At 72.5% G+C, this 9,665-nt stretch overlaps 1 protein-coding gene across 1 annotated transcript; it reads right to left on the bottom strand.

Annotated features, from left to right (window-relative positions):
• Nucleotides 1-2,177: 2,177 nt before the first annotated feature.
• LOC136996402 (telomerase Cajal body protein 1-like) lies at nt 2,178-8,853 on the bottom strand (the record flags this gene model as incomplete). The annotated part of the gene is given in 11 exon segments (XM_067317319.1): nt 2,178-2,401; nt 3,030-3,173; nt 3,618-3,721; nt 4,272-4,451; nt 4,453-4,481; nt 5,012-5,144; nt 5,927-6,017; nt 6,773-6,883; nt 7,572-7,679; nt 8,259-8,357; nt 8,804-8,853. Coding segments are annotated over 11 exon segments (1,227 nt in total), but the record flags the coding sequence as incomplete, so codon positions are not given.
• Between the last annotated feature and the right edge of the window lie 812 nt (nt 8,854-9,665).

Genomic DNA, 9,665 nt, shown 5'->3' with positions numbered 1-9,665 from the left:
TGCTGCTCCGGGGGAAGGAGCTCAGCAGCCTCCTCTTCCTCCTGGCCCGGGGGCTCCGGGGACGCAGCCTCTGGCAGCAGAGGGGAAAGTGTTGGGGCTCCCGCTGCGGCGCCTCGTGGCCACCCTGGGGCAAGTCCCCACGTGCACGCGCCCGCCTGCGGTCCCTGGGGCCAGGCGGTACCGGAGTCACGGGGAGACGATGGTGGCGGCAGCGAGGCAGCACGGTTCTGCTCCTTGGCAGTGAGGGACTGGGGCTGCGGGCTAGGGCGCTGCTTGCCCCACGGGGCGGTGCGGCTCCGGGCATCCATGGCGGCTGCAGAGGAACCGGGGTGGTGGTGGTGGTGGGGGGGAGGGGTTGAGCCGTCGGTCTTCCCCCTCCCACCCCAGCTGCCCCCCAAATTTGCCCCAGTGCCTCCAAGGGGCCTCTCCCCGCTCTGCTGCCCCACACCCCTCCAGCCCCCATTACCCAGACCACCTCCAAATGCTCCTTCTCCTCCCCTGTTGACCCTCGCCCCCCCCCAACTGCCCCCAGGACCTCCCTACCAGCCCCTTCTGTTCACTAACTGTCCCCGATCCTCCCCAACTGTCCCAGCACTCTTCTTCCAAGGGCCTAACCTCTCCCCAACTGACCCTTCTCCTCACAAACCACCCTCCTGGCCCCCCCAACCGCCCCTTCTCCTCACAAACTGCCCCCCGATCCTCCCCAACCGCCCCTTCTCCTCACAAACCGCCCTCCCAGCCTCCCCAACCACCCCTTCTCCTCACAAACCGCCCTCCCGGCCTCCCCAACCACCCCTTCTCTTCACAAACTGTCCCCTCACCCCCATCAACTGCCCCTTCTCCTCACGAATTGGCCCCCGACCCTCCCCAACCACCCCTTCCCCTCGCAAATCACTCCCCGACCCCCACTTCCCCTCACAAATTGCCCCAGGCACCTCCCAATTGCCCTTTCTCCTCACAAATTGCCCCCCGACCCCCACTTCCCCTCACAAATTGTCCCAGGCACCTCCCAATTGCCTTTTCTCCTCACAAATTGCCCCCCGACCCCCACTTCCCCTCACAAATTGCACCCAGACGCCTCCCAATTGCCTTTTCTCCTCACAAATTGCCCCCCGACCCCCACTTCCCCTCACAAATTGCCCCCAGACGCCTCCCAATTGCCCTTTCGCCTCACAAATTGCCCCCAGGGCCGGCGCCCACCTGCCCCACACATGCCCTCCAACGGCTCTCACACCGCAGGCTCCACCCACTGCCGCGTCTCCCCGGGCAACGGCACAACGGAAGCAGCGGGCCAATGGGTGAGCGGCGGGGCGGGGCGCCAGACTCCCGGCAGGCCAATGAGGGAGCGCGAGGCAGGGCAGGGCGCGAACCGCCCCGGCGCCAGGTGCCGCTGTCAATCAGCAGCGCAGCGCGCGCCGCCAGCGGCCGCTGAGTGGGGCAGGCCGCGCTGTCAATCAGCGGCAGCGAGGCGCCTGATTGGGCGGCGGGAGGGGAAAAGGGCGGGACCGCTAGAGAAAAGGGGACAAACTCCCACAATGCACCGCGGAGGGGGGGACCCTGCTGTTACCCCTGTCGGGGCAGGGCCAGCGGGGGGCGGGGCTCTGGATGAGGGCGGGGCCAGAGGGGAGGCGGAGCTTGGCACTGGGCGGGGCCAGCACACACCTGTCCACACCTGTGGGCACTGGTGGGTGTCGCTGGCATCAGTGTGGGTGTAGCTGAGGGTAACTGGGCTGCCAGTGCGGGTGTAGTTGGGGTGTAGCTGGGGGGGGGGGTCAGTGCAGGTGTAGCTGAGGGTAATTGGGGTGTTTGCAGGGGTGTAGTTGTGTTCATGGGGTTGTAGGTGCAGGTGTAGCTGAGGGTAGTTGGGTGGTCAGTGCAGGTGCAGTTAGGGGTCAGCGCGGGTGTAGCTGGGGCTAGTTGGGGTGTCAGTGCAGGTGTAGCTAGGGGTAAGCTGAGGTGTCGGCACGGGTGTAGCGGGGGTGTGGTCAGGGTGTTGGTGCAGGTGTAGCCGCCCTGCACCCCCGGTGGCAGCACAGACTCACGGGAGACGCGGTTAAGTAGAAACACTTTAGTGCGAACCCCCACCGCAACCCTGGCACAACACCCGAACACACACGCGCACATCCCCACGCAACCCCCCCCCACGTGACCCCCCGCACACACACAATCTTGCACACGCATGTCCCTGCACACACACGACTCCCGCACACGCGTGTCCCCCCCCTAGGCCTCCTCCTCGGCGGTGTCGCCCCCTCCCCACCACCAGAGCTGCAGGCAGTTGTGGCCCCGGGTGGGGGGGCCTTCGGCCTCCTCCTCCTCCTCCTCCTCGGCGCTGGCCCAGGGCTCCGGGAAGAGCCGCTGCCCCGACGCCGTGGCCAGCAGCGGCAGGCTGGGGTGCAGGCTGCGGGCCCAGGCAGCCGGCATCAGCCGTGCCGCACAGGCGGCCGCGAGCCCCCCCACCACCATCCGCAGGGACCCAGATGTCCAGGACCACCCCCCCCATCCGCAGGGACCCAGGCATCCGGGCTCCCCCCTCCCCAGGGAACCAGGTTATCTGGATGCCCCCAATCTCCTCCCAAGGGACTCAGGGGTCCCAGTGCCCCCCCACCATCAGGGACCTAGGCGCCCCCCCTCCCCAGGGACCCATGTGTCTGGGTGTCCCCCTCCAAGGGACCCAGGCGTCCGGGCTCCCCTTCCCCATGGATCCAGGTGTCCAGGCTCCCCTCTTCCCCAGGGACCCAGGCGTCCAGGCACCCCCCTCCCCAGGGACCCAGGTGTCCGGAAGCCCCCCCCCCGAGGGACCCAGATGTCTGGGTGCCATCTCTAAGGGACCCAGGAGTCCGGGCTCCCCCTCCGCATGGATCCAGGTATCCAGGCTCCCCCCTTCTCCAGGGACCCAGGTGTCCGGGTGCCCCCCCCCAAGGGACCCAGGTGTCCGGGTGCCATCCCTAAGGGACCCAGGCGTCCGGGCTCCCCCTCCCCAGGGACCCCGGCATCCGGGCACCCCCCCCCCCGGGGCCCGCACCCACCTGGCGCCGTTGACGCAGTCGCGCAGGGCGCGGAAGCGCAGCAGCGGCGGCAGCAGGGGTTGGGGCCCGGCCGCCGGCGCCGCCCGCGTGTCCCACACCCGCACGCAGCCCCCCGAGTCGCCGCTCACCAGGAACCGCCCGCTCCTGCGGCGCACGGGCACGTTGTCACCCCCCCCCCCCAACAGGGACACAGGTGCACGGGCACGTTGTCACCCCCCCTCCCATGGGGGACACAGGCGTCCGGGGACATCGTCACCCACCCCAGGGCCCAGGCGTCCGGGCACCCCCTAGGCTCGTCCCCATGGGGCCCAGGCATCCGGGTGCCCCCCAGGCATCCCCCCACCCCGGGGCCCAGGCATCCGGGTGCCCCCCAGGGCCCAGGCATCACCCTCCCTGGGGGCCCAGGAACCCGGACACCCCCCAGGCTCCCCCCCCCCGGGCCCAGGCATCCGGACACCCCCCAGCCCCCCCCCACCCCAGGGCCCAGGTGTCCGGACACTCCCCAGGCTCCCCCCCACCCCGGGGCCCAGGCGTCCGGGTGCCCCCCAGCCCCCCCCCCCCCCGCGGGGCCCAGGCGCCCGCACGCACGGGTCGAGGTCGAAGGCCACCCGCTGGTTGGTGGCCACCGGCCGCTCCAGCACCAGCAGCGTCTGGTCCAGGCGCCGGATGTCCCAGCACAGGATGTGCAGCGCCTGGGGGGGGTGAGGGGGCGGGGCCTATCAGCAGGCCACACCCCAAAGGCCACGCCCCTACCACACCCACCACCTGGTTCAACCAAGGGCCCACCCCCCCCACTGCCCAGGCCTGGCCCCTTGCCTTGGCCATGCCCCCTGCCCCAGGCCACACCCCCCTTCCTAGGCTGAGCCCCACCCCCTGCCCAGACCCTGCCCTCTTGGCCACACCCCCTGCTCCCCCAGCCACCCCCCACCTGCCTGACCCCACCCCCAGCCCTGTGGCTCCACCCCCAACCACCACAGACCCCACCCCCTGACCTTGGCCCCACCTCCAGCCCTGGGGCCCTGCCCCATCCAGGCCCCACCCTCACCTCAGACCCCACCCCCTGCCCTCGGCCCCACCCCCCACCTGAGAAACCCCGCCCCTAAGGCCCAGCCCCACCCCCAGACCCAAAGCCCCACCTCTGCCTTCAAACCCCGCCCCACCCAGACTCCACCCCCTACAGCTGGGACACCCCTCCCCAACACCTTGGACCCACCCCCACCACACACCCGAGGCCCCGCCCACCTTGCGCCCCCCGGCGAAGAGGCGGAGCCCATCAGGGGTGAAGCGGAGGTGGGTGGGGGCGGCGGGGAGGCGGGGCAGCAGGGCCACGGCCCCGCCCCCCGCCCGCGGGTACAGCCCCAGGCTCCGCCCATAGGAGCCGCAGGCGTAGAGCGCCTGGGCGGGGCTGCAGGCCAGGCAGCCAAATCAGGCCCCGCTGGCCCCGCCCCCCCGCTGCAGGAGCCCGTCAGCAGCCACATCCAGGGAAGGGGGCGGGGCATGCCAAGCCCCACCCCCCTCCCACCACCCCTCACTGCCAGGCCACGCCCCCAACACCTGGCCACACACCCTGGACTGGCCACGCCCCCTCCCAGCACCCAGCCCAGCCCAGCCCACAGCCCCTGGGGGGAGGTGGTGCCTCCAGGCCCCGCCCACCTCCACAGGCCCCGCCCCCACCCCAAGCCCCACCCCCAGCCGCTCCAGCTTCGCAGACAGCCCTGAACATGTGTTGTCCCCGCACACGCGTGTGCTCACCCTGCATGGGCCGCGTGTCGCAGGCCCCCCGTGTCCCCGCCCACGCGTGTGCTCCCCGTGCGCAGGCCGCGTGTCCCTGCCCACACGTGTGCTCCCCGTGCGCGGGCTGCGTGTCGCAGGCCCCCCGTGTCCCCGCACACGTGTGCTCCCCGTGCGTGGGCCGCGTGTCCCCGCCCACGCGTGTGCTCACCGTGCGTGGGCCGCGTGTCCCCGCCCACGCGTGTGCTCACCGTGCGTGGGCCGCGTGTCGCAGACGCGCCCCGGGCGGCCGGTGGCGAAGACCCTCACGGCGCCGTCGAAGCCGCACAGCAGCTCGGTGCCGTCGGGCGAGAAGCAGAGGCTCCGCGCCGCCTCCAGCTCGTCCTGCCGCCCCGGACGCCTGGGTCCCTCGGACGCCGGGGCCCCTCGGGATCCACCCGCCCTCCCGCCCGGACGCCTGGGCCCCTCGGAATCCACCCGCCCTCCCGCCCCGGACCCCGGGGCCCCTCGGAATCCACCCACCCTCCGCCCCGCACACCTGGGCCCCTCGGATGCCGGGGCCCCTCGGGATCCACCCGCCCTCCCCCCGGACGCCTGGGTCCCTCGGGATCCACCCGCCCTCCCCCCTGGACGCCTGGGTCCCTCGGACGCCGGGGCCCCTCGGACGCCTGGGCCCCTCGGGATCCACCCGCCCTCCCGCCCCGACGCCTGGGCCCCTCGGGACCTGTCTGCTGCCTGGATGCCTGGGCCCCCCGGCACCCACCCCCTGGATGTCTGGGCCCTGTTCCACCCGGATGCCTGGGCCCCCCCGTCCCGGACGCCTGGGCCCTCACCAGGTGGTTGTAGGCGCGGAAGGAGCCCCCCCCGCCCCCCCCCGGACGCCTGGGCCCCCCCGTCCCGGACGCCTGGGCCCTCCCCAGGTGGTTGTAGGCGCGGAAGGAGCCCCCCCGCCCCCCCCCCGGTCGCCTGGGCCCCCCCGTCCCGGACGCCTGGGCCCTCCCCAGGTGGTTGTAGGCGTGGAAGGAGCCCCCTCCCCCCCCCCGGACGCCTGGGCCCCCCCGTCCCGGACGCCTGGGCCCTCACCAGGTGGTTGTAGGCGTGGAAGGAGCCCCCTCCCCCCCCCCGGACGCCTGGGCCCCCCCCGTCCCGGACGCCTGGGCCCTCACCAGGTGGTTGTAGGCGCGGAAGGAGCCGCGCAGGCTCCCGTTGAAGGCGTCCCAGAGGTGCACGGGGTTGTCCCGGCTGCTGCTGGCCACCCTGCGCCCCCCCCCCCACGCTCCCAGTATGCCCAGTGCTCCCAGTAACCACCTCAGTGACCTCTCCCAGTGCTCCCAGTATGCCCAGTGCTCCCAGTAACCACCTCAGTGACCTCCCCCAGTGCTCCCAGTATGCCCAGTGCTCCCAGTAACCCCCAGCGTCCCCCTCCAGAGCTCCCAGTAACCTCCAGTGCCCTCCCCCCGTGCTCCCAGTATGCCCAGTGCTCCCAGTAACCCCCTCAGTGACCTCCCCAGGGCTCCCAATAACCCCAGCGCCTCCCCTGGTGCTCCCAGTAACCCCAGCACCTCCCTCCAGGGCTCCCAGTATCCTCCAGTGACACCCCCAGGGCTCCCAGTATCCTCCAGTGCTCCCAGTAAGTCCCCAGTAGCTTTCCCCTGTGCTCCCAGTATCCCCCAGTGCTCCCAGTATGCCCCCACTCCTCTCAGTAACCTCCCTGTATCCCCCCCAGTAACCCCCAGTGCTCCCCCCCATGACCTCCCAGTGTTCCCAGTAACCCCCAGCTCCCTGCCCAGGGTCCCCCAGCACCCCCAGTCCCCCAGCCCCCCCTGTCCCAGTGCTCCCAGTGCCCCCCGGTCCCCCCAGCCCCCCTGTCCCCGTGCTCCCAGTCTCTCCCAGCGCCTCCCAGTCCCCCAGCCCCCCCGTCCCAGTGCCTCCAGCGCCCCCCGGTCCCCCCAGCCCCGCTGTCCCATGCTCCCAGTGCCTCCCAGTGCCTCCCAGTGCCTCCCAGTGCTCACAGGCAGGAGGAGGGCCGGGCCGAGGCCATGCCGGGCAGCCAGCAGTAGTCGTAGATGGTGTCGCCCTCCGGCACCCGCAGCGCCGGCACCTGCGCCCGGACGCCTGGGTCCCTCGCCCGGGACCCCCGACCCCCCCCCAGACCCCCCAATCCCCCCCGGGACCCCCCCAAATCCCCTGCATCCCCAACACCCCCCGGGTGCCCCTAAGTGCCCTGGGGACTCCCTAAATACCCCCCAGACCGCCTAGACACCCCCCAAGATGCCCCATGGGGTCCCCCAAAGTACCCCAAGGGTCCCCAACACCCCTAAAGGCCCCCGGGGACCCCCCCAAACACCCTAGGGGGCCCCCAGCATCCCATGGGACCCCTTAAATACCCTGGGACACCCCCCCCAGATACCCCCTAGGACCCCCAAACACCCCCTGGGCCCCCCTAGATACCCCAAGGCCCCCCCAAATATCCCCTGGGACCCCCAAATGCCCCTGGGACCCCCCCAGATACCCCAAGGACCCCTAAATACCCCATGGGGCCCCTAAAACCACCCTAGGACCCTCTAGGGACCCCAAGGGCCCCCCTAAACACCCCTTGGGACCCCCCCAAACACCCCCCCGACACCCTAATGCCCCAGAACCCCCCTAAGCACCCCCTGAGACCCCAAATACCTCCTGGGCCCCCCCCAATCTACCAAGGGCCCCTAAATACCCCCCGGGACCTCCAAATACCCCCCAGGACCCCTTAAAATACCCAGGACCCCCCAACCCCCCCCAGGACCCCCCCCCGATGCCCCCCGGGGCAGGTACCAGCTCGGGCAGGGCCCCCCCGGGGCCCCCCCCAGCGCCGGGGGCAGGTCGTAGATGCGCAGCGTGTTGTCGTTGCTGCAGGTCAGCAGGCAGGAGCCGTCGGGGGCCCTGCGGGGGCCCAGGCGTCCGGGAGGGCTCGGGGCACCCCCGGCCTCCACAACCCCCTCCCCCCTGCCAGGGGCCCAGGCGTCCGGGACCCCCCCCTCCCTCCCCCCCCCGATTGCTCCCAGGCACCCAAGTGTCCAGGACCCCCTGCATTACTATGAGGGGCCCAGGCGTCCGGGACCCCCGATTGCTCCAGGGACCCAGGCGTCCGGGACCCCCCCTCCCCCCCCCCGATAGCTCCCAGGTGCCCAAGTGTCCAGGACCCCCTGCATTACTATGAGGGGCCCAGGCGTCCGGGACCCCCGATTGCTCCCAGGGACCCTGGCGTCCAGGACCCCCCCCCCCCCAACCACTGCAAGGGGCCCAGGCGTCCAGGCCGGGCTCCCCCCCCTCCCCGATTGCTGCCAGGGGCCCAGGCGTCCGGGACCCCCAACTGCTCCCAGGGGCCCAGGCGTCCGGGACCCCCCCAACCACTACAAGGGGCCCAGGCGTCCGGGCCGAGCTCCCCCCCCTCCCGATCTCTGCCAGGGGCCCAGGCTTCCGGTGCCCCCCCCCCCCAAGGGGCCCAGGCGTCCGGCTCACCACTTGCAGCCCTTGAGGAAGTTCTCGGGCCGCCGGCCGTACTCCTCCCGCGCCTCCGCCACCAGCCGGGGGGGCCGCTGCAGCTCCGCGGGGGGGGGCCTGCGGGACCCAGGCGTCCGGGACCCCCCCACACGCATCACACCGGGGGGCCCAGGCGTCGGGACCCCCCCCACCAGGACCCAGGTGTCCAGGACTCCCCTCCCCCAATCACACAGGGGGCCCAGGCGTCCGGGGACCCCCCCCCCCCACCAGGACCCAGGCGTCCGGGACCCCCCCACACACATCACGCCGGGGGGCCCAGGCGTCCGGGACCCCCCCTCACATCACACCAAGGGGCCCAGGCGTCCGGGGACCACCCAGGGACCCCCCCACCCCCAGGGGACCCAGGCGTCCTGCCCCCGGGGGGGGGGCCCAGGCATCCAGAACCCCCCCCCACACACACCAGGGGACCCAGGCGTCCGAGGGACGCCCCTCCCCTACCCACAGTGGGCCCAGGCGTCCTGCCCCCCCCCCCCCAGAGGGGCCCAGGCGTCCGGGACACTCACGGCTCCTCCTCGGGGTCCTGGGGCTCGGCGGGGTCCCCCCCTTCGGCGGGGGGCTGCCGGGGGCTGCGGGGAGGGGGAAGGAATCAGCACGGCCGCGGGCCCAGGCGTCCGGCAGCCCCCCCCACCCGTCCGGGACCCCCCCCCCCGCTCCCCGCACCTTCCTCCATGGAGGCCGCCATGACGGCCGAAGCCCCGCCCCCTCCCCGGCGGGGAAACCTCGCACAAGTCTCGCGAGAGCGGAAGCGGTGGGCGGGGAAAAACGAGAACCACACCCATCCGCCGCGTTTATTGGCTACAAATCGCGCGAGATTTCGCGCCCGCCGCTTCCCCCTCCCTCCCCGCCGCGCAGCCCGATGACGTCACGCCCTCCGGCTCCGGAGCAGTCTCGCGAGAGTTCCGGCGAAGTCTCGCGAGGTTTCGTTGCTTGGCTTGGAAGAGGGGGAGGGGACCCAGGCGTCCGGGCAGCGACTTCACCCCCAACGGGGGGACCCAGGCGTCCGGGCCGTCCTGGAGCAGTGACACCGGGGCCACGGGGGTGCCCAGACGCCGGGGCCCCTGGTTCCCGGACGCCGGGGCCCCTCATTGCCCGGACACAGGGGGGTCCCAGTTCCCGGACGCCTGGGCCCCTCACTGCCCGGACTCCGGGACCCCTGGTTCCCAGACTCCAGGGCCCCTCATTGCCCAGATGCCGGGGGGTCCCGGTTCCCGGATGCTGGGGCCCCTCGCTGCCCGGATGTGGAGGGTCCTGGTTCCTGGATGCCAGGGCCCCTCATTGCCCGGACACGGGGGGGTCCCGGTTCCCAAACTCCAGGGCTCTTCACTGCCCAGATACCAGGGCCCCTCGCTGCATGGATGCGGAGGG

Source organism: Apteryx mantelli, unplaced genomic scaffold, assembly GCF_036417845.1.
Source record: "Apteryx mantelli isolate bAptMan1 unplaced genomic scaffold, bAptMan1.hap1 HAP1_SCAFFOLD_365, whole genome shotgun sequence".
NCBI classification, from domain to species: Eukaryota; Metazoa; Chordata; class Aves; order Apterygiformes; family Apterygidae; genus Apteryx; species Apteryx mantelli.
The sequence above is the reverse complement of the archived record's forward strand: the minus strand, read 5'-3'. Positions and strand labels throughout refer to the sequence as shown.